The sequence below is a fragment of the Leopardus geoffroyi genome, chromosome A1, assembly GCF_018350155.1.
Source record: "Leopardus geoffroyi isolate Oge1 chromosome A1, O.geoffroyi_Oge1_pat1.0, whole genome shotgun sequence".
Lineage (NCBI taxonomy): Eukaryota > Metazoa > Chordata > Mammalia > Carnivora > Felidae > Leopardus > Leopardus geoffroyi.
Window position 1 is genome coordinate 136,219,265 of NC_059326.1, and position 23,757 is coordinate 136,243,021.

General features: G+C 36.8%; 1 protein-coding gene across 11 annotated transcripts in view; it reads left to right on the top strand.

Moving 5' to 3' along the window:
* BDP1 (B double prime 1, subunit of RNA polymerase III transcription initiation factor IIIB) overlaps window positions 1–23,757 on the top strand; it is a 100,363-nt gene that overhangs the window by 26,037 nt on the left and 50,569 nt on the right. For 10 of the 11 annotated variants that reach the window (XM_045446505.1, XM_045446442.1, XM_045446431.1 and 7 more), the window contains 11 exons: window positions 53–196; window positions 2,683–2,967; window positions 3,314–3,461; window positions 9,194–9,352; window positions 13,478–13,637; window positions 15,366–15,457; window positions 16,348–16,552; window positions 17,315–17,427; window positions 18,820–20,251; window positions 21,690–21,868; window positions 22,310–22,532. In XM_045446505.1, the coding sequence (XP_045302461.1) occupies window positions 53–196; window positions 2,683–2,967; window positions 3,314–3,461; window positions 9,194–9,352; window positions 13,478–13,637; window positions 15,366–15,457; window positions 16,348–16,552; window positions 17,315–17,427; window positions 18,820–20,251; window positions 21,690–21,868; window positions 22,310–22,532 (3,140 nt within the window). The remainder of the gene's footprint in view (window positions 1–52; window positions 197–2,682; window positions 2,968–3,313; window positions 3,462–9,193; window positions 9,353–13,477; window positions 13,638–15,365; window positions 15,458–16,347; window positions 16,553–17,314; window positions 17,428–18,819; window positions 20,252–21,689; window positions 21,869–22,309; window positions 22,533–23,757) is intronic. The other variant, XM_045446496.1, reaches the window with a different exon arrangement.

Genomic DNA, 23,757 nt, shown 5'->3' on the forward strand with positions numbered 1-23,757 from the left:
TCTTTTTTTAAAACGTAAACTTGTGGGTTCTTTTTCTCTTTTTTTTAAACAGAGGAAAAGCGCCCTTTTGACTTCGATTTTTTTGCTCATTTGCTTCAGAAAGTTCTTGCTGAAGAAGAGAAAAGAAAACAAAAATCTGTTAAAAATCAGAGTTCAAAGGAGAAGAAATCTTCTAAACCACGGAAAAACGTAAAAGGTATTTAAAAGAAAGCGTGTTCTATTATTTAATAGTGATACACTTGGAATATTGTCCCTCGAGTCTTTGAGCATTCCTCTGTAGTTCAGGTAGTTGAGATCATCAGGGCATCCATTTGGGGAGACTTGATTTTTCTTCAGTCTTCCAGTTATCTGGCCTAAAATAGCACTTCCTTTTAAATTTAATAATTTGCATGGCTGGGCTATTTGACATCTTTCTTGCTTCTAGAGTGTTGTTGTAGCTAATAAAAGAGCACTGGAATTTGGGGGTGTCATGTTTGGTAACTTATTATCATTTTCCTTTGTAAAACCTGACACAAAGTTCTAATGTTTAAAAAATGGAACTCTGATACTTTTGCTTGTGACTGAATTGCATTGTTTGAGCACAGTTTATTTCTGAGGGTTAGTGTTGATTGGTGCTAGGTAGAAACTTGTGTATATGTAGGCATTTCTATCTTTAGGCAAATATTTTCTTGATTATTTGAATTCTGATCTAGGAGGATAATGTTTAGTTACATCAAGTACTTTAAAGAATCATGGAACTATGGGGAAGTTTATATGTTAGGTTGTTCACATCCCAGACCCTTTCCACATGTTTTAGTCACTCGGAAACAGCCCTGGAGATCTTGTCAACTCTCCCTATGGTCTCACAGTTTAAGTATTGACAGATGTAGGACTCAAACCTAGGGCTGTGAGAGCCTGCTTTGGGGGTCTGCAAGACTAATGCGAGGTTGGATTATTTGCTAGGAGACTCAAAAGATGCAGTGTATGGTTTTACACCAGCTGAGATTTCTTACAGTGAAAGGCTATGGAACAGAATTAGCAAAGGGAGAAGATACATGGCTCAGAGTCTAGGAAAATCCAGGTACAAGCTTACAAGAGTCCTCTCTCCTAGAGTCCCACGGGAAGTGCTTCATTTCTGTAGCAACAAGTTATGATGAGATAGATAAAAAGTTGTCTGCCAGCTTTCTTGTTAGAAACTGATGGTCCAAGGTTTTTATTGGAGGCTAGCAATGTAGACACCCTCTGCCTGGCACATATCAGAATTTGGAACTCCCAAAATGAAAGCAGTTGTTCAGCATAAACCATAGTGTTGGTACAGACGTTTTAGGCACACTGGACCACTTTTGTCAGACTGGTGTGAATTCTCCCCAAACCTATGTTTCCAGACACAGCCTAAGGGTCAACATTTTAATCAGGCCTTTCAAGGGATGGCTGCTGCAGCCTGCCTGCTACATTAATTGTCTTCTGCACAGAGCAGTCCAGCATTTCTTTTCTTGGAACGTGATGTCTCTATCTTTTTAAAAATAGTGTTGGTAACTATAAAATTATTACATTTTTTAGTGTTTTTTTTTTTTTTTTTTTTTTACCTTTCATGGCCCTGGGAAATTAAAATAGATCTATTAACATGATTATTATGTTATAGGTCATATCATAAATAACATGTTGTGTTTTATTTAACGTGAGAACTTTTTATAGTTTTTTTATAACAAGTCTCAGAATTTAAAAATTGCTGATTATTATTCTGATAGGAAATCCAGTGTTCTCAGTTGTAAATTCTTGTTTTGACTTTTTTTTTTTTAACAAATTAAATGATGTTAATTTTATTATTTTTTAAGATTAGGGTTTTTTTTTTGTTTTTAAGACTAGATATTTTTAGAGAAGATGTCTTGATCAACAGTTGTTGTGAAGTTTGCTTTTTTTTGGTTGATGTCTCCATGGTGATTCCTCATTTTTTTTTTAAATTTTATATATTTTTATCTTTTGATGCAGTTGACTATTAATATGTCTTCATTAAAAGGGTATTTTAAAAATTGTTTAAAATTGTTTAAAATATTGTTTAAAAATATTTTTTGTTTGTTTTTTTTTTTTTTGAGAGAGAGAGAGAGAATCTTAAGCAGGGTGTCTGTTCAGCGGTGAGGCTGAAGCAGGGCTTGATCCCACAACCCGGGATCATGACCTGAGCTGAAATCAAGAGTTGTATACTTAACCAACCAAGCTACCCCGATGCCCCTAAAAATATTTGTTAGAAAAATATTTGTTAGAAATTTGTTTATTGAAAAACAAATAATACAGAAAATGGCGAATTCTCTTTCCTACCCTGCCTTCAAATCAAATTGTCCAGATTTTCTAGGGATAACTGTTAGTAAACACTTCTATTGAAGTATATGTGTGTCTTAGAGGATATGTAATTGTTTTTGCTTAATAAAAATGAGATCATAATCTATATGTTCTCTGCAACTTGAGTTTTTTGTGCAAAAATACCTTTTGAAATCTTTTACATTACTACTTACAAGCCTACCTCATTATTATTTGTTCTGTGGATTTTTATACCATAAACGTGTTACAGCTTCTTTAGTCCCAATTGGGTATTTTAGGTTGTCTTCAAAGTTTTGCCCAGGTATCCCTGAGTATTTATCTTTTTCATCTTTAAGATTTTTCTGTAGGTTATTTATATGTTTATAACAGTATCTTTTATTTTCAAAGCAAAAAAAGTTGCCAGTGAAGGAGGAAATGATGATCCAGATGAGTCTCTGAGCAGCAAAATTTCAGATACAGAACAGTCTCAAAAGGATGCTCAAACGGGTGAAGAAGAACAACAGTCTCAGACTTTATCAGAACAGGATTCAGAACAGATTGCATTAGAAACAGACCTAAATCAAAAGAAAAGAAGAAGAAAGAATCAGGATGAAACTGGTAAACAGGAAGTAAAGAATCTTTCAGGAAATGCCACTGTTCAGTTACATCATTCTAAAGGAGAAAAATACATAAGTAAGTTTCTTACATGTATTGATAGTCCCTATATAACTTGAGAAGACATGTACTGTCAGGATGTATGTAATTTAAATACTTCTGAGTAGCAGCGATTAATAACGCTTAAATTCTACAAACTGCCCAGGAAATTTGAGTTGATCTATAAAACACAGTTAAAATTTATACAGTTGTGAGTTGACTAAATTTTCATAGATGTTCTAAAATTAAGATCTCTGCCTTGGATATTGGAAATTGTGGAATGGATTAATGATTTGTAGGAATAGACTGTTTTACGTAAATTCCTGTGTGCTTTAAAAAGTGGATGTTTTCGTTTTTTAGAATAACATGCATTTTGTATTCATAGATAACAGTCAGTCTTTAAGGCCTGAGATGAATGAAGATGAAGGCAATAAGGAACAGAAGCTTTCTTGCATACAAAATATAGATGACATTGTGGATTTATCCTCCAGTGAAAAAATTGAGAAAAGAACTGATCCTATCCTTTTATCGAGGTATTCTCTATACCTTTACTGACTTTGTCTACATCTTCTGTTAGTTACTGAATGGGGAGTGTGACATCTCCAGCTATAATTATGAATTTGCCTATTGTTCTTCTGAGTTCTATTTGTTTTCATGACTTTTGAAGCTCTCTTATTAGGTGCGTACATATCTAGGATTGTTGTATCTTCTTGGTCAAATTACCCTTTAACATTTGTGGATATCATTCTGATACTGCTCTTTGTTCTGAAGCTTAACTTTGCTACAGCTGTCTTTCGGTTAGTGTTTGCATGGGCTTATCATTTTTTATAAAGATTTTCTCTTTATTTTTGGTTTTTAGCAGTTTGAATGTGTATATCCTGCTGAGTTTGTTTTTTTAAAATGTGGTAAAAAGCATGTGAGATGTGCTGTCCTAACAAGTTGATAATTTCTTTTTAGTGTCATTCATTTTTGAGAGAGAAAGACAGAGTGTGAGTGGGGGAGGGGCAGAGAGGGAGACAGGGAATCCGAAGCAGGCATTAATCAGGCTCTGAACTGTCAGCACAGAACCTGACACGGGGCTGGAACCCACAAACTGTGAGATCATGACCTGAGCCAAAGTCAGACGCTTAAGTGACTGAGCCACCCAGGTGCCCTGGTCCTAACAAGTTTTGAAATTGCATAGTAGAGTATTATAAACTATTAGCAAGGTGTGGTACATAAGATTTCTAGACCTTTTTATCTTGTATGACGGATACATTCTATAAATTGAGTAACAACTCTGCTTCCATTTTAACCCCAGTCCCTGGCTGCCATCCTTCTACTTACTGTTTCTGTGAGTTTGGTTTGTTTAGATACATCATATAAGTGGAATCATACAGTATTTGTCTTTCTGTGACTGGCATATTTCACCTTGCATAATGTTTCGAAGTTTCACCTGTGTTGCAGCATGTGACACTATTTCCTTCTTTCTTTGTGGCCAAATAATATTCCATTGTACGTATATATCACACTTTCCTGTTTTCACTTCTCTCTCCATGACCATTTAGATTGTCTCCATCTCTTGGCTATTTTATTATTTTCTTAATAAGTTATATTGCTTTTGTTTATGTTTTTTTGAGAGAGAGAAAGCATGCACATGTACAGGGGAGAGCCAGAGGGAGGAGAGAATCTTAAGCAGGCTCCACCCTCAGTGTGTAGCCTAACACAGGGCTCAGTCTCATGACCATGAGATCATGACCTGAGTGGAAATCAGGAGTTGGACACTTAACCCACTGAGCCACCCAGGAGCCCCTCTGTGCTATTTGATTTGATTTGATTTTTTATTAAAAAAATTTTTTTTTTAATGTTTATTCTTTTTGAGAGACAGAGAGCATGAGTGGGGAGGGGGCAGAGAGAGGGAGGCACAGAATCTGAAACAGGCTCCAGGCTCTGAGCTGTCAGCACAGAGCTTGACGTGGGGCTCGAACTCACAAACTGCGAGATCCTGACCTGAGCCGAAGTCAGGCGTTCAACCAACTGAACCACCCAGGTGTGCCCCTCTTTGCTATTTTAAATAGTGCTATGATAAATTTGGGAATGCAGATAACTCTTTGAACTACTGTTTTAATTTCTTCTAGATGTATACCCAGAAGAGGGATTGCTGAATCATAGGATAGTTCTATTTAAAAATTTTTTTTAAGATTTTACTTTCTTTAAAATAGTGTCTACCCCCAGCGTGGGGCTCAAACTCACAACCAGGAGATCAAGAATCACATGCTCTACTGACTGAGCTAGCCAGGTGGCCCTGTATTTTTAATTTTTTTGAGGAGCCTTAACACTGTTGTTCATAGTGGCTGTGCTATTTTACATTCCCGCCAGCAGTACACAAACATACCAGTTTTCTGTAAACTGGTTTTCCTTACCAACACTTGTTATTTTGTGTTTTCTTTATTTGTGTTTGATAATGGTTATTCAGACATTTGAGGTGATACCTCATTGTGGGTTTGATTTGCATTTCCATGATTAGTGATGTTGAAGATATTTACATATACCTGTTGGCCTTTTGTATGGCTTTGAAAAAATTCTATTCATTCCTTTTTCATATTTTTTAACTAGGTTATTTTCTTTGAATTATAGGGATTTAATGTTTTTTTTAATGTTGTTTATTTTGAGAGAGAGAGTGTGTGTTCTTGTGCGTGCATAAGCTGGAGAGGAGCAGAGAGAGAGAGGGAGAATCCCAAGCAGTCTCCACGCTGTCAGTGTGGAGCCTGATGTGGGGCTGTATCTCATGATGGTGAGATCATGACCCAAGTGGAAATCAAGAGTCAAATGCTCAACTGACTGAGCCACCCAGGCACTCCTAGGCATTCCTTTTATATTTTGGGTATTACTAACAGATAAATGGTTTGCAAATATTTTCTCCCATTCCACAGGTTGTCTTTTGACTGAGTTGATGATTTCCTTTGTTGTGCTCAAGGTTTTTAGTTTCATGTTGTTCCACTTGTCTGTCTGTGGTAGTTTGTTCATACAATTCAGAAGGTTAATACTTTGTTTGAAGTTGAGTCATGGCTCTTGGGTCCTTAATTTTCTAGGTGACAGACATCTAAATTATGGTTTCTGAGACACAACTTAATTTCATAAACTACACACAAAAAATACTGATGTCTTTTAGAGGACAAACAACCCTGTAATGACTGTTAAGATCCTAACTGGTTTTGTAAAACAGTGAGCTGATTCTAAAATTATTATATACACAAGATTGAACAGTCATGAGTGATAAAGACAATTTGAAAAACAACAGTTCTGGAGAGGAAATATATTAATACTTTAAAGCTAGAATAATTATCCTGATGATAAGTGATGTTGAGCATCTTTTCATGTGTCTGTTGGCCACCTGGATGTCTTCTTTGGAAAAGTATCTATTCGTGTCTTCCATACATTTCTTCACTGGGTTGTTTTTCGGGTAAGTTTGGTAAGTTCTTTATACATTTTGGATACTAACCCTTTATCTGATAGGTCATTTGTGCATATCTTCTCCCATTTTGTTGGTTGCCTTTTAGTTTTGTTGATTGTTTCCTTTGCAGTGCAGAAACTTTTTATCTTGATGAGGTCCCAATAGTTCATTTTTGCTTTATTTCCCTTGCCTTTGGAGACATGTTGAGCAAGAAATGGCTGCATCTGAGGTCAAAGATGTTGTTGCCCGTTTCCTCCTGTAGGGTTTTGATGGTTTCCTGTCTCACGTTTTAGCTCTTTTATCCATTTTGAGTTTATTTTTTGTATGGTTTAAGAAAGTGGTCTAGTTTCATTCTTCTGCATGTTGCTGTCCAGTTCTCCCAGCACCATTTGCTAAAGAGAGTGTCTTTTTACATTTGGATACTTTTTCCTGATTAATGAAAAGATTGTCGACATCACTCATCATTAGGGAAATACAAATCAAAAACACATTGAGATACCACCTCACACCAGTCAGAGTGGCTAAAATTAACAACTCAGGAAACACTAGATGTTGGCGAGGATGTGGAGAAACGGGAACCCTCTCACACTGTTGGTGAGAATGCAAACTGATGTAGCCTTTCTGGAAAAGAGTGTGGAGGTTGCTCAAAAAATTAAAAATAGAACTACCCTACAACCCAGCAATAGTACTACTACGAATTTATCCAAAGGATATAGGAGTGCTGATCCATAGGGACACCTGTACCCTAATGTTTATCAGAGCTCACTCAACGATAGCCAAATTATGCAAAGAGGCCAAATGGCCATCACCTAATGAATGGGTAAAGAAGATGTGGTTTATATATACAATGGAATACTACTTGGCAATGAAAAAGAATGAAAACCTGCCATTTGCAGCATTATGGCTGGAATTGGAGGGTATTATGCTAAGTGAAATAAGTCAGTCAGAGAAAAGACAGATACCATGTTTTCCCTCACGTGTGGAACTTGAGAAACTTAACAGAAGACCATGGGGGAAGGGAAGGGGAAAAAAATAGTTACAAACAGAGGTGGAGGGAGGCAAACCATTAGAGACTCTTAAATACACAAAACAAACTGAGGGTGGGTCGGGGAGAGGTGAGGGAGAGAGGCAAATGGGTGATGGGCATTGAGGAGGGCACTTGTTGGGATGAGCACTGGGTGTTGTATGTAATTGATGAATCACGGGAATCTCCCCAAAACCAAGAGCACATTGTATACACTGTATGTTAGCCAACTTGACAATAAATTATATTAAAAAAATAATGGGGCGCCTGGGTGGCGCAGTCGGTTAAGCGTCCGACTTCAGCCAGGTCACGATCTCGCGGTCCGTGAGTTCGAGCCCCGCGTCGGGCTCTGGGCTGATGGCTCAGAGCCTGGAGCCTGTTTCCGATTCTGTGTCTCCCTCTCTCTCTGCCCCTCCCCCGTTCATGCTCTGTCTCTCTCTGTCCCAAAAATAAATAAACGTTGAAAAAAAAAAATTAAAAAAAAAAAATAATAAAGCTAGAATAATTAAAACAGTGTGTTACTGGCAGAGGAACAAATGTACTCAGCAGAACTGAATGTAGTAGAGCTTGGGAAAAAAGATTTAGTGATCTGGTACATGGAAGAGGTAACATTAAGTGGGTGGAAAAAAGAAATTAGTGGGTGAAGAGTGAATGAACTATATTATATTCCTTAGATGGTGCTTGGGTGTAAAAAGATAATATCCTTATTTCACCTTTGCTAACTTTCTGATAGATTAAAGGCTACATATATAAAACAAATCTTTAAAACTTTTAGAAGAAGGTGTCGGAAAATATCTTTGTGATATCAAGGATTTCTTAAGATATAAAAAGCAAAACTTTAAAAGATAAAATTGATAAGTTTGACTGCAGTAAATTTAACTTTTTTTGACAAAGGTTTCATAAAGAAAGTGAAAGGCAAGCTGCTGTTGGGGAGGTTTTATGTATGTCTAACCAGAAAGGAATATATAAAGAGGTTTTGCTGATCAGTCGGGAAAAGACAAACACCCAGTAGAAAAAATGACGGAAAAAATATCTGGCTAAATGCTTTATGTGTTGAAACTGGTTAGTACATGGCTATCATTTATGTTGTTGTTAGTTGAAATATTTCATAATACGGTAGTCCTCTCTTTGCATAATGCAGTGTTAACTGCAACTTATGCGTATTGGAGCTATGTCCTCGGATTCCAAAACTTTTGGTTAGCAGGATACCATGCAAAGCAGAGCCTATGTGTATAAAATTTTAATGAGAGAAAAGTCCTCAATTTTACTATGATTTTACATATAGATTTGATTTGTCAACCCCATGTATGTAATTAAAACTTTTTGGGGCGCCTGGGTGGCACAGTCGGTTAAGCGGCCGACTTCAGCCAGGTCACGATCTCGCGGTCCGTGAGTTCGAGCCCCGCGTCGGGCTCTGGGCTGATGGCTCGGAGCCTGGAGCCTGTTTCCGATTCTGTGTCTCCCTCTCTCTTTGCCCCTCCCCCGTTCATACTCTGTCTCTCTCTGTCCCAAAAATAAATAAACGTTGAAAAAAAAAAAAAAAACAAAACTTTTTAATTTTGTGACTTCTCAAGTGGTTTCTCAGGCCTGTTAATTTGCGGTTACTACTTTCTCTGAAGGTAGAGTTTTTAACAACATGGTACAAGAAGGATCATAGAAAAGCCGAAATGTTTATATTGATAGTTCCAAACTATGAAGTATCATTTTCTAAAGTGGATTTATGTATTAAAAAAAATCTTTTAAGTAGCTATTATAAGACATGTATTACTAAAAATTTCTTTTCCCCTGATGTGTTTTCATTTGCTCAGTGGTCAACAAGATGCCACGCCATTAGCAGCTGAGACTTCAGAATCAAGCCCTTCAGATTTGCCTTTATCAGAAGTTGAAATTAGCACACCAAGTGAGGTTAATAATGCTGAAAGTAGTTGTACAGAAGAAAGCAACATTGACCTAAAAAATAAATCATTGTAAGTATTTTACGTGGTAAGATTTTAAAATTTAGTTTCAAAATTTCATGCGTTCTTATTTAAGAAATTATAATGTTGTTTTCTTTAAGGATTAGAAAGGGACTGTAGACCATTTAATATATAATTGTACCATGGTCTAAGTGTGACGTCAAGGCTTATCACTTTATGTTTCATTACAGAAAGATTCTTTTTTTTTAATTTATTTTTTATTTTGGATGTTTTTTATTTCTGAGAGAGAGTGAGTGAGGAAGGGGCAGAGAGAAGGAGATAGAGGATTCTAACCTAGCTTTGTGCTTACAGCAGTGAGCCCAAGGTGGGGCTCAAACTCACAAACTGAGATCATGACCTGAGCAGAAGTTGGACACATTTAAATGACTGAGCCAATTAAACTTAACTTGGAACCCTACTCTTTGGTTTATTTATTTAGTTAGAGAAAGAGAGCATGAACATGTGATGGGCAGAGAGAGAATCCCAGCCAGGCTCTGCTCTGTTAGCAGAACCTGATGCAGGGCTCGATTTCGTAAACTCTGAGATCATGACCCCAGCTGAAATCAAGAGTTGGACACTTAAATGACTGAGTAACCCAGGCACCCCTCTTTGTTTTGTTTTGTTTTAAGGTTTATTTACTTTGGACAGAGAGAGAGAGAGCACAGAACCTGTCAATGACCTCAGTCTCATGACTGTGAGATCACTATCCGAATGGAATCAGGAGTTGGGTGCTTAACCTACTAAGCCAGCCAGGCACCCCAGAAAGATTGTCTTTCATATCTGATGTATAGTTATGAGGAGCTTTATGCAAAGTGGTGACTTATGATGAAATTCTAAAATAATTTGAAAGGCTAAACATTTGCTGTGATATACTACTTTTACTTGGTTTGAGTCATTTTCAAAGCAGTAGATTTTTGATATTGATGCCTTTAAGGATATTATATTTTCTTGTATGAAAATAGTGACTAATATCTTCACTAAAAATGGAATAAAAGCACCAAAAGAATCTCCTTTTGAAGAGAGGTATCTCAAAAATTCAGACTTCCTTTTTGTGTTCTTCTAACCCTTCACATAGGCTTAAAAGCTATTTAGTTTATGAATTCTTATTTTCGGTAAAGCACAGTCACACTGAGAATTAAACTTTTTTTAAATAAAAATTTAGTCTTTGAAATAGGCAAACTATTCTTTCTATGTTTGTTTTTTATTTATTTTGAGAGAGAGAAGGAGAGTGCTTGCAGGGGAGGAGCAGAGAGAATCCTAAGCAGGCTCCACGCTCAGCACAGAACCTGATGTGGGACTCCATCCCACAAACCATGAGATCATGACCTGAGTCAAAATCAAGAATCAGATGCTTAACTTACTGAGCCACCCAGGTCCCCTCTTCATTAGTTTTGAATGGCTGTGTAGTGTTTTGGTGTATAGATGAATTATAGTTTATATTATCAGAGCCCAGCTGATGGCTATATGGGTTGTTTTTTCAAATAACAACACAATGGTTAGGGGCACTGACCCCTGGGCAGTTGAAAATCCATGTATAACTTTGACTCCCCAACACTTAACTACTAATAGTCTACCGTTGCCTGGAAGCATGGTAACATAAATGGTTGACCACACATATTTTGTGCGTTATATGTATCGTATACTGTATTCTTACAATTTAAGGTAAGCTAGAGAAACAAAATGCTTTAAGAAAATCATAAGGACGAGGGGCACCCCTTGATTTCAGCTCAGGTCATGATCTCACCATTCGTGAGTTTGAGCCCCCTGTTGGACTCCATGCTCACAGTGTGGAGCCTGCTTGGGATTCTCTCTCTCTCCTTCTCGCTGCCCCTCTTCTGCTTGTGCTCCTACTTTCTCAATAAAATAAATAAACTTTTACGTGATGCCTGGGTGAGTCAGTTGGTTGGGCGTCTGACTTCAGCTCAGGTCAAGATCTCGCTGTTGTTGAGTTCGGACCCTGAGTCGGGCTCCACACTGACAGCTCAGATTCTGTGTCTCCCCCTCTCTCTGCCCCTCCCCTGCTTGCGCTCTGTCTCTCCCTCACTCGAAAATAAACACCAAAAAAAAAAAATTTTTTTTCAAATCATAAGGATGAGAAAATACATTTATTGTACTGTACTATATTTATTGAGTAAAATCTGTGTATAGCTTAAACTTGTGTTGAAAGGTCAGTTGTATGTATTTGTAGGGTGAATTGCTCAAAATGGATTCGCTTATTCTAATGTGTATGTGTCTGTGTATATACATGTACACGCTTAGGATTTTGAGAGATACTTCCAAACTATTCTCTGTAGGAGTTAGGCTAGTTTATATTCCCACCAACATTGTAAGAAATGTCTCCTTTTTCAGAAAATGGTGTTAAACTTGGGTTTTTGATGGTCTTGATATTATAAAATATCTTAGTATAGCATCTCCCCCCACTCTTCCTTTTTTTGGCAGGGGTATGTAATTTGATTTCATTGTTTTTATTGAGTTTTTTATTTTAAAGTTTCCTAACCTAAGGAAAAGTCAAAAGAAGTAAACAATGAACGTCTATGTATAATTCCCCTTAGATTCTCTGATTCTTTTTTTTTTTTTTTAATTTTTTTTTAACGTTTATTTATTTTTGAGACAGAGAGAGACAGAGCATGAATGGGGGAGGGTCAGAGAGAGAGGGAGACACAGAATCTGAAACAGGCTCCAGGATCTGAGCTGTCAGCACAGAGCCAGACGCAGGGCTTGAACTCACGGACTGCGAGATTCTGACCTGAGTGGAAGTCGGCCGCTTAACCGACTGAGCCACCCAGGCGCCCCTGATTTTCTGATTCTTAATGTTAATTTGTGCTTGCTTGCACATGCATGCACACTTTACCTCCCCTCACCTTTAATTTGTAGTTTTCTTAAAACTTTTTATTTTTTCTTTTTTAAAACTTTATATAGTTTGTCCATTTTTTAATTTTAATTTTTTATTTTTTAAATATTTATTTTGGGGGGAGCACAAGTGGAGGAGGGGCAGTGGGAGTATCACAGAGGATCCAAAGAGGGCTCTGCGCTGACCAACGAGCCCTATGTGGGGCTGGAACTCGTGAACCGTGAGATCGTGACTTGAGCTGAAGTCAGACACTTAGCCTACTAAGCCACTCAGGTGTCCCTGTCTGTTTTTTAATAAGTTATTGATGATACTGTTTTGTGGGAGTTCGTTATATTTTAGGGAGACTAGTCTTATTGTATGATTTGTAAAACATGCTTTCTCGGTTGGTAGTTTGACTTTTGACTTAGCCATGTTTTGGCTATGTAGAAATTTTTTGATTTTTATGTTGTCAAATTTCTCAAATTTTTTTTTCTTTTGTAGCTCCTGAATTTTTAGTTAAATTTTATAAAGGCTTACTCCACCTCAAGGTTATAAAGAATTCATCCGTGTTTTCTGTATGACTTTATTTAATTCTGATCCATTTGGAATATATTATGAGTACAGTGCAAGGAGTGGAGCTGATTTTATTTTAGTCCCCAGTGTTAGTTTTGCCATCACCATTACTTTGATATTATTTCTTCTTCTTCTTTTTGTTTTTTTTGAGAGAGACTAGGCTCAAGTGAGTGAGGGTCAGAGAGAGAGGGAGTGAGAGAGAGAATCCCATGAGGGGCAGAGAGAGAGGGAGAGAGAAGCGAGGCTCACCCGATGTGGGGTTGAACTCACAAATTGTGAGATCATGACTTGAACCCAAGTGAGAGGCTTATCTGATTGAGACACCCAGGTGCCCCACTTTGATATTATTTCTGACAATATGTTATTCTGTATTTCATCTTCACTATTTTGAAAAGCTACCTTTATTATATTCTATCAAGTGTTTTGGAGTCACTTCTCAATTTTCTTTTGTGTTTCATTTATCTGTTTTATTTACATGTCAGTACCAGTGTTTTAATTATTAATGCTATAGAGTTTGTTTTTAACATCTGGTAGAATATGTTAGTTACCTCCTCATTGTTTTTCTTTTTCAGTCTTCTTTGCTACTCTTATTGTAAGTTAGTTTAAAGGTCTTCTTTTTTTGGCTCTGAGTGGATTTTTAAAGAATTTTTCAGAATTTTATTTGACTGGGCCTGCATGTTGGTATAATTTAAATAATGTTCATTTTTTTTAAACATAAAAACTACATTTTTTAGGGAAACTGATCAATCAGGAAGTGTTAAACTGATGGCAAGAAGACAACTGCAGAGACCTAAACCCAATTTGTCAAGGGCAGTTGGGAAGAAATCTGTTCTTTCACAAGGTAAAACAGATGCAGAGAGCAAGAGTTTACATGCCGAAACTTCAGTGGAAAAGGTATGGAATAAGAGACTTTGTGGAAATTAAAATTATGAAAATTTTCCCAGACTGGGAAAAAATTTGTTTTGGTTTATAATGACACAGTAATGTGACTGATACTAGAACGAAGTTACAAAGACTTACACATTAATGTTCAATATGTCTTCCCAGTCTCCTATTGATGCATTTTCTTGAGAAGCTAGGGCATATCATTTTCAAACATCCTCAGTAGTGACAAATCTGTTTTTTGTTTACATAAGGTTTTTATTCAAAATATTTTTTAAACAGTTCTATATAAAATTATATCCACAACCCTTTCTCCACAGACATATTCCTGTCTTTCACATACTTTGTCTCTTTTATATATAGATAAACATTTCTGTAGTTTATTTTTTTAAGTTTTTTTTTAAAGTTTGATTTATGTATTTTGAGAGAGATGGAGACATTGTGAGTGGGGGAGGGGCAGAAAGAGAGGGAGAATCCTTATCAAACAGGCGCAGAGCCCGTTGCAGTGCTTGAACTCAAGAAACTGAGATCATGACCTGAGCTGAAATTAAGAGTCAGATGCCAACTGACTGAGCCACCCAGGTGACCCATAAATAGGACTCTTTTAAGGAAATAGAGGATAGTTTTCTAGAGGAGGTGGGATTTGTGGGTCAAACTATTTTAAATATTTCTTGGCTTTTGTCAGATGACAGTAAAAAAAAAAAAAAAAAAGTCTGTTTACATTGCTCCAAGCATTAAATGCATGTTCCTTTTTCCCTATATCCCTGCCACTGTTATATTGTCATAAATTTTTTATTTTTGCTAAAATACATTTTAAAATGTCAGTCAGCTTTTTTCCCTGTCATGTGAAATCTTAATATACTTTTTATAATACAGTTATATTATTATCTTTTAAAATTTGAGAAAAGTGGGAAAAACAGATTGATGTAAAAATTAAAACAAATTACTTGTGATTTCATTATCCGGATGGAACTAACCTTTTAGCATACATCTTTCCAACTTTTTTTTCCTTCCTTCCTTCTTTCCTTCCCTCCAAGAGCATGCGTGCGCATGCACATGTATGACAGGGGAGGGTCAGAGAGAGAGGGAGAAAGAGAATCCCACGCAGGCTCCATGCTATCAGTGCAGAGCCTAACACAAGGTTCGGTCCCACGGACTATGAGATCATGACCTGAAGTGAAATCGAGTTGGATGCTTAAAAGACTGAGCCACTCAGGCACCCCGTGTATTAGTATTCATTGTTTTTTTATCCTTTGGTACCTAACATTTCATAAATGTTTTTTCATATTATTATGTTTTGAAGATACAGTCTTTAGTGACTTCGTAATTTTCTGTCAATGGGTACACCTGAATTTATTTAACCATTTACTCATCATTGGATTTTTTGTCTGTTCACGTTATTTAGCATTTTATATAATGCTCTTGTGAAAATTCTTGGAGTTTGTCTAAATATTTTCTTTATAGAGTCTTAGAAATGGTATTACTGAGTCAAAGACCATGAATATTTTTAAGGCTTTTGATTTCATATTGGGGAAGGGCTTTCCAGAAAGAATATACCAATTTTTGTTTCTGCCAGTAATATATGGAAATATGTTTTATAATATAGCTGTATCTATAATTTTTAAAACTCTTATAGTTAGAAGAACAAAAAATGATATTTCACTGTTTTAATTTCCATTTATTACAATGTTTGGACTTTTTTTATGTTGTCAATAAAATGTAAAAAAATTGAATTCATAGAATCAAATGGAAAAGGATAAAGTGAATACATCTGACATTGCTGGAATGGAATATACAGAGAAAGTGAACCCAGAAACTGAGACTGTATCTAAGTAAGTATTTAGAAAGTAGAATAAAAGTAGTAGCTTTTAGGAATGACTGTAATAACATCTGTACTGGGTGATGTCTGAATTTTGTTTTCATTCAGAATACTTAAGTCTTTTTTTAACTATAGGTGTGTTGAAACATTTTCATCATGTTCCTTATGCTACTGGAGAAATAAATTATGATAAGGATCCATTGAGTTACGACTTAAATTTCTTCCTCAACTTATTAACAAGATTTTAACAAAGTCTTGTTAGATGAGTTAATGGTTAAAAGATACATGTTTCTGGATAATTTTATTTACAGCAGGAGGTTTCAAAAGGGAATATTTAACTTGGCATGCAGATTCAGAGTAGGCCCTGCTCTAATATGCATCTGAAGTATTATAGTCTGGACTGTACGTTTATTCCATAATCTATGTCCAGTGCCCTGGAAGTGTACATTACATACAAACTAGTATTTTTATTTTTATTTATTTAATTTTTGAGAGAAAGTGCACATATGTGTGTGTGCAAACTGACAAGGGCCAGAGAGAGGGAGAGAATCCCAAGCAGGCTTCGCACTGTTAGTGCAGAGCTGTTGTGGGGCTCGATCCTACAAACTCTGAGATCCAAGACCTGAGCTGAAATCAATAGTCAAACACAAACTGACTGAGCCACCCAGGTGCCCCTACAAATTAGTATTCTTAGTGGGGAATGGTATTACATGTCTGTTAGGGACAGATTTTTCCAGTTTTGTGAGGGTATGTTTTTTATAGTCAGGCTTCCAAAATTATGTCTGTTCTAAAGGATACTTGTAATTTTATATTCCAAACAGTTTACTTATTCATACACGGGAGAGGGGAATACTGCAAACATATATGTGACTTCAGGATGACCATAATTTTATTCTTTTGTAGTTGTTCTAGTTTGAGTGAAAAAATTGGTGTTCAGGACGACGATCAAACAAAGGCTTTAAGACCAGCACGACTAATGAGGGGCCGATTGCAAAGGCCAAAGCCAAATATAGGTAAAGCTGCTGAAAGAAAAGAAATTCTTACATCACAGGAAAAAATTGGGGCAAATGTAAAAAAGAATGAAAGTGAATCCTGTATTGCTAGAGATGTAAGTACTCTGATTCTGTGCAGTTTTTTTGTTAAACAAGTATTTAAGTCCCCTTTTACCCCCCTTCCTTTAAACTGTAAGACTATACAGTTCTGTACATTGTTTATAAATTTAAAGCCAAAATCTCAGAGCTAGTAGCTTTGTCACTTGTAATGCTATTGAACTCTCTGCAATCCATATTTTGTGCATTTACATAATGGAGCATGTTTAACTTGCATCTTATCACTCACATATTTGAATTAAACTTCCTTTTTGAAAATATGACTAGGTATGTGACTTTTAACTCTGACTTAAACAGAGTAAAATGGTAAAAGCTTCCTACTAAAATATAATTCCAACAACTAAAGATAATTAATTTTTGAGTTATTTATACAATAACTAGTCTTTGTGTTAAGAGTAAGAGTTAAGATCCTAGTCTGAGGTTTGAATTTGTTTTGTTATAAATCTCAAGGTCTATACTGTAATAATAGTAATCAGAACACAGATCCCAGGGAGTAATTCTAACAGATGAGACTGAAGTGCAGTAACTTGGTTTCTAATTAGGAGGAAAAGAATGGGGGCTTTGACATGAGCTAGAAGGTATAGCTTATGAAATTTTTTAAGGTCTCTAAAGAGAAAACGTTAAAAAATGTCCCTTGAATATCATTTTATAATTTTGAAATGTTTACCATTTTCCTTGGTCTCAAGTCAGGCAAAATTTTCAGTGCAGTTTTTTATAGATGGGTGTTTGATTGTGAACCCTTAAAATGTTTTGTTATTAAGAGTCCTGAACAGGTAGAAGATCAGTCATGTAAAAATTTTGACTTTGAAGACATCACGTCACAATCTGAGAAAGAAGATAATTTTTTTCAAATGAATGTTAGTGAGTGTCTAAGGTAAGTATCCTCTTATTGGTTATGTAATGTTTGAATTTTTTTGTTAAGTTTTAGAAATGTTTAATCAGTTTTTTAAAGAAAAAGCAAATGAGACTGATTTGTAATCTGTGTATCAAATTGCTTAATATTTACAAATATAACCTCACTTTTCAGGGCAATTCATGTCATAGTTTTCATGTCAGTTTCTCAGTTATTGGTGATTTGATGAGTTGCTTACTCATATATTAGACCTTGAGTTAACATGATTGGCAGTATCACTTAACAGGCATATTAGATTAAATATCTATGTCCAAATATGAAATGCAACTTATTTTCTTATATTTGTTTCTTTGGAATTAGATCCACATATGGCCTTTGTTTAAGATTCACGTAAATTTTATGTAAAACCCATATGTAGAAACCTGTACTTCTAGCCACTGCTCTCTTATATTTTTTCTTTCCCATCTGGAACATACCCAGCAAAATCGATGGAATTGCTAGTATACTTTAGAAATTGTTTTCCCTTTGGAAATATTCAGTGTACACAAAAGTAGCAAGAACAGAATAATGGACTTCTGTGTACCTACTGTCTGGTTTCAACTATTACTAGCATTTTATCAATCTATGTTTAAAGTTTGGCTTTTCCTAATACTTTCTTGTTCACATGATACTTGCATGTGGCTTTTTGAGATGCTGGTCAAATCTGGCCATAGAAATGTGCTGCTTAACTCTTATGGCAAGGCATATGTCTGTATAAAGGGTAGTAGGGGCAAAGAGGTAGGAGTAGCAGACACCAATTGGCCTAGCTCCAATGTAGGGAACTGGAGACTTTTTCTGGATGATGTAGATGACAATTAGAAAGAGACTGTTCAGAGCCAGTTGGCTGCTAATCTAATTGACCTTATCGATAGATTTCTCTTTATACATGTCTCTATGTGAGTAGATACATTTATTTTAAAAGTTTACAATTTCAAAACATGGGTTTTTTCCCCCCTCTCCTTTAATTTTTTTTTTTTTAATTTTTTTTTTTTTCAACGTTTATTTTTTTGGGGACAGAGAGAGACAGAGCATGAACGGGGGAGGGGCAGAGAGAGAGGGAGACACAGAATCGGAAACAGGCTCCAGGCTCTGAGCCATCAGCCCAGAGCCTGACGTGGGGCTCGAACTCACGGACCGCGAGATCGTGACCTGGCTGAAGTCGGACGCTTAACCGACTGCGCCACCCAGGCGCCCCTCTCCTTTAATTTTTTAAGTTTTACCCAGAGATTCTTGAGGCTTCCTTCATATTTTACTTTTTATTTGAGAATTCCTGGTGTTTCAGTAGTAGTTTCTCAACCATCCTCTCTTCAGTTGGCAGTATGTTTTAAAATTTGATTGTGTGTCCTCTTTTTTTTTTTTTTTTTTTTTTTTAAGTATTCAAGAGGATAATAAAGTCCCAGTTCTGAAAACTCGGTTACAGAAACCAAAGCCAAATATAGGAAGAGGAGCTAGAAGACGAGAAGTTTTCTCAAAGGAAGAGGTATCAGAGGAGATAGTTGCTTCGGGACAATTGACAGCAGCTTTGGGAGAAATTAAGAGAGTGGAAGAAACCTTACCAAGGGAGAAGATATCACTGGAGGCTAATAGTACTAAGGAAATGGAGTCACATTTTAAAAAAACTAGGAGAAGAGATGTCTCTCCCATAGAGCAGATAGCAGAAACGATTGACAACACTGTGGAAATGGAGACAGATTTGAAAGAAACTAGAGGAGAGATTTCCTCAAGGGAGAATATATCAGAGGTGTCTGATATCATTGAGGAAAGAGTGACAGATTTGAAAGAAACTGGAAGAGAGATTTCCTCAAGGGAGAATGTATCAGAGATGTCTGATGTCACTGAGGAAAGAGTGACAGACTTGGAAGAAACTGGAAGAGAGGTTTCCCCAAGAGACACTATATCAACGATGTCTGATGTCACTGAGGAAAGAGTCACAGACTTGGAAGAAACTGGAAGAGAGGTTTCTCCAGGGGAGAATATATCAGAGGTGTCTGATGTCACTGAGAAAAGAGTGACAGATTTGAAAGAAACTGGAAGAGCAGTTTCCCCAAGAGACAGTATATCAGAGATGTCTGATGTCACTGAGGAAAGAGTGACAGATTTGGAAGAAACTGGAAGAGAAGTTTCCCTAAGGGACATTATATCAGAGATATCTGATGTCACTGAGGAAAGAATGACAGATTTGGAAGAAACTGGAAGAAGAGAAATATCCTTACAGGAAGATGCCCCAGAGGAGGTCAGCACTACAGATGAAGTAGAAACAGGTTTGGAAGAAACTGGAAGAGAGATTTCTGTAAGGGAGAATATACCAGAGGTAATTGATGTCACTGAGGAGAGAGAGACATCTGTGGAAGAAACTGAAAGAAGAGAAATAGACACACAAGGAAAGGCCTTACAGGTCAAGACTCTAGGTGAAATGGAGACAGATTGGAAAGAAATTGGAAAAGAAACTTCCCTGAGGGCAAAGGTACCTGTGGAGATCAGTGCCTTAGGGGAGAGCGAGATTGATTTGGAAGAAACTGGAGAAAGAGAGCTTTCCCTGATGGAGAACGTGTTAGGAAAGACAACTGCTATTGAAGAAACAGAGGCAGATATGAAACAAAGTGGACGAGGAATTTCCTTGAGGAATCCCAGCTCAGAGATTAGTGCTACTGAGGAAGTGGTTGCAGATTTGGGAAAACCTAGAGAAATGGACATTTCCCTAAGGAAATATGAAGCAGAGGAGACCAGGACCTCAAGACAAATGGAGACAGACTTAATGCAGAGCAGTAGTGGTGGCTGCGGCACTGTGCCTTCACTAGATACCAAAGTATGTATTTTTCTGTTTTTGAAAAATAGTTCAAAAACTATTTTTGAGTACTTTTAGAGAAAAATTATCGAAATAAAAACCGTGATTATTGCTCTTAAATCCCTCAAAATTTAAAATCTCTGAAAGTTCAAAGTCTTCCCTAGCCCTAAATTCTGTGTTTTAAGACCTTAAAGAAACTATATATCTTTTTAAAAAAATAATTCAAAAAGATTTAATTGTGGAGAAGTTACCATTCTTAATGTCAATTCGAAGTTACTTTTATTTATTTATTTATTTAAAAAAAATTTTTTTTAACGTTTTATTTATTTTTGAGACAGAGAGACAGAGCATGAACGGGGGAGGGGCAGAGAGAGAGGGAGACACAGAATTGGAAGCAGGCTCCAGGCTCTGAGCCATCAGCCCAGAGCCCGATGCGGGGCTCGAACTCACGGACCGCGAGATCGTGACCTGAGCTGAAGTCGGATGCTTAACCGACTGAGCCACTCAGGCGCCCCCCTTTTTTTTTTTTTTTAATTTTTTTTTTAACGTTTTATTTATTTTTGAGACAGAGACAGAGCATGAACGGGGGAGGGGCAGAGAGAGAGGGAGACACAGAATTGGAAGCAGGCTCCAGGCTCTGAGCCATTAGCCCAGAGCCTATTTATTTTTTATAAAAAAGTGTTTTTAAGGTAATTTATTTTGAGAGAAAGCGCCCATGTGTGTCTACACGCATGAGTGAGGGAGGGGCAGAGAGAGAATCCCAAGCAGGCTTTGAGCCGTTAGCACAGAGCTTGACTCAGGCTCTATCCCACGAACCTCGAGATCATCACCTGGGCTGCAATCAAGAGTCAGATGCCCAACCAGCTGAGCCACCCAGGTGCCCCTGAAGTTAATCTTTTATTTAAAAAAAATTTTTTTTTTTGTTTTTGTTTTTTATTTTCTATTTGAAAGAGACAGAGCAGGAGCCAGGGGAGGGCCAGAGAGATGGAGACAGAATCTGAAGGAGGCTGCAGGCTCTGAGCTTTCAGCTCAGAACCCAACAGGGCTCAAACTCATGAGCAATGAGATCATGACCTGAGCCAAAGTCGGACGCATAACTGACTGAGCCACCATGCACCCCCAAAGTTATTCTTTTACATAAAAGGAATATAGGGAACTGGAATGTAGGGAGTTTGTGCTAACTCTAGAATGCACATACATTGGAATTATTTCTTTTGGCCACATCTTTCTCAGTTATTTCCTTTTATTAAAAGTTTGCAATTCGGGTACCCAGCTTGCTCCGTAGGTTGAGCGTGTGACTCTTGATCTTGGGGTTGTGAGTTTGAGCCCCAGATTGTGGGTGTAGAGGTTACTTAAACATTTAAAAATAATGTTTTCTGTTACTCAAGGTTCATGCTTTTGTGACATTTTCCATTTGTGCTGATTTACTGTGGATGATTTCCTTTGATTATTCCTCCAGAACATTAGCAGTGAAGTACTATCCATGGTACTTACACCTGAGGCAGAAAAAAGAAATTCTGAAAAGGAACTATTGAGTAGTTTGAAGACTTCCTTGCAGACTTTGGAACTTGGTAAAACCGAAGACCAGGGGATGCAATCTCCAGATGCTCCAGAGCAGTTTTCAGATAATAATTCAAGGTACAAATATATTGGTCTGTGTGCTTTTAAAGAAAAAGTATCTAAAGTTATATTTTCAGATTCTGTGAAACAAAGGTTTTAAAACGTTTCATCTATAGTGTAATGTTGCAGATTTTAAGCTAGTTTTGGGATGACTGGAGGTGAGTTTTGAGGTAATTGTGATAATCTATTGAGAGAATTACATCAGAATTGTATGTAACAAATATTCCTAAGTCAGTATGGGTGTGACAACGTGTATTTCCTCTGTGCAAAGGTGATATTCATAGGCTTATACCTAGATTGTACACCTCCTGTTTTTTTGGATCTACCATATTGTTCAATTTTTTTTCCTGTTAAGGATTGGAATTCGTGTTTACTGCCAGTTTCTAAAGTTGTCCTAAGACTCTGGTCTCATTTGCCCCTTCATCTCATTCTAAAATTTGATAATCCTTATTCCAAAAGCAAGTCTCTTCCTCAAGAACAGAAGCCATTTGAAGTTAAACCAGCACCTTTTGTGAGAAGTCGATTCAAAAGACCAAAACCAAACTTAGCAAGAGCAACTTTAAAGAGAGAGACTACGGAAGCAGGAAAATATGTACCTGGGAAGAAATTGGAAACGGATAAAGCTGAGACTATTGTGTTACAGCAGAGCAGTGAACAGATGAACACTCTCCCTTCTCAACATGTGAGTGCTGTGGAAGGTGGAGGGTTTTTATTTTAGCTGTTACGGTTACTGAACTAAAGCAACTGGGATTAACGTTTCACAAATATTTTCTCCTGCAGTTTCTGTTGCATGTGACATTAGTGTTGCTGTACTTAATGTGCCTCATTATTCCATGGGGTTTTTTGTGAGAATCTTGAATCTTTCATGGTGGGCAAGTGTGTCATGGAAAGACATTTAAGGGGGTTGGGATGCCAAGTTTTGACCTGTATTCATTATGTGACCCGAGCCAAATGGTGGCAGCTCATTTCTTCATAGGAAAAATGAGATTGATGGTCATTTTTTGTTTCATTCTGTTGTGAAGGGTGAAATACAAAGTTAAAAGCTTGATAGGAGTTAAAAGTAAGTTAAAAGTAAGTTTAGTTTACTTTGTTAACTTGGCCCATAACAAATTAAGATTGTGTGATATAACATCAGAAACTTTGAAATGAAGTGTTAACACTCATTAGTTGACTGTTCTAAACATAAAAGTAGTTTTTTGGCCAGATAGATGGCAACAGGTATATGAAAAGATCATGAGCATCATTAATCATCAAGAAAATGCAAATCAAAACCACAGTGAGGTATCACCTCACACCAGTCAGAATAACTAGTATCAAAAAAGACCAGAGATAACAAGTGGTGGCAAGGATGTGGAGGGAAAGGAATCCTTGTACACTGTTGGTGGGAATGTAAATTGGTGTAGCCATTGTGGAAAACCGTATGGAGCTTCCTCAAAAAGTAAAAATAGAACTACCATGTGATTCACTAATTCTAGTATTGGTTATTTACCCAAAGAAAATGAAAGCTCTAATTCCAAAGATACAGGCACCCCTATGTTTGTCATAGTATTATTTACAATAGACAAGATATGAAAGCAACCAAAGTGTCCTTCAACAGATGAATGGATAAAGAAGATGTGTTATATGTATATATATATATAAATCCACAATGGAATATTGCTTGCCATTTAAAATAACATGGATGGACCTACAAGTCTATTTTGCCAAGTGAAATATGCTGAGAAAAGTAAGACAGAGAAAGACAAATAGCATATAATTCCACTTATATGTAGGTTCTAGAAAATAAAAAACAGAAACAGTCATAAAGACAGAAAACAAACTGGTGGTTGCCAGAAGAGAAGGGGTAAGGGAGATCGACAAAATAGGAAAAGGGGATTAAGAGGTACAAACTTTCTGAGCCACCTGGC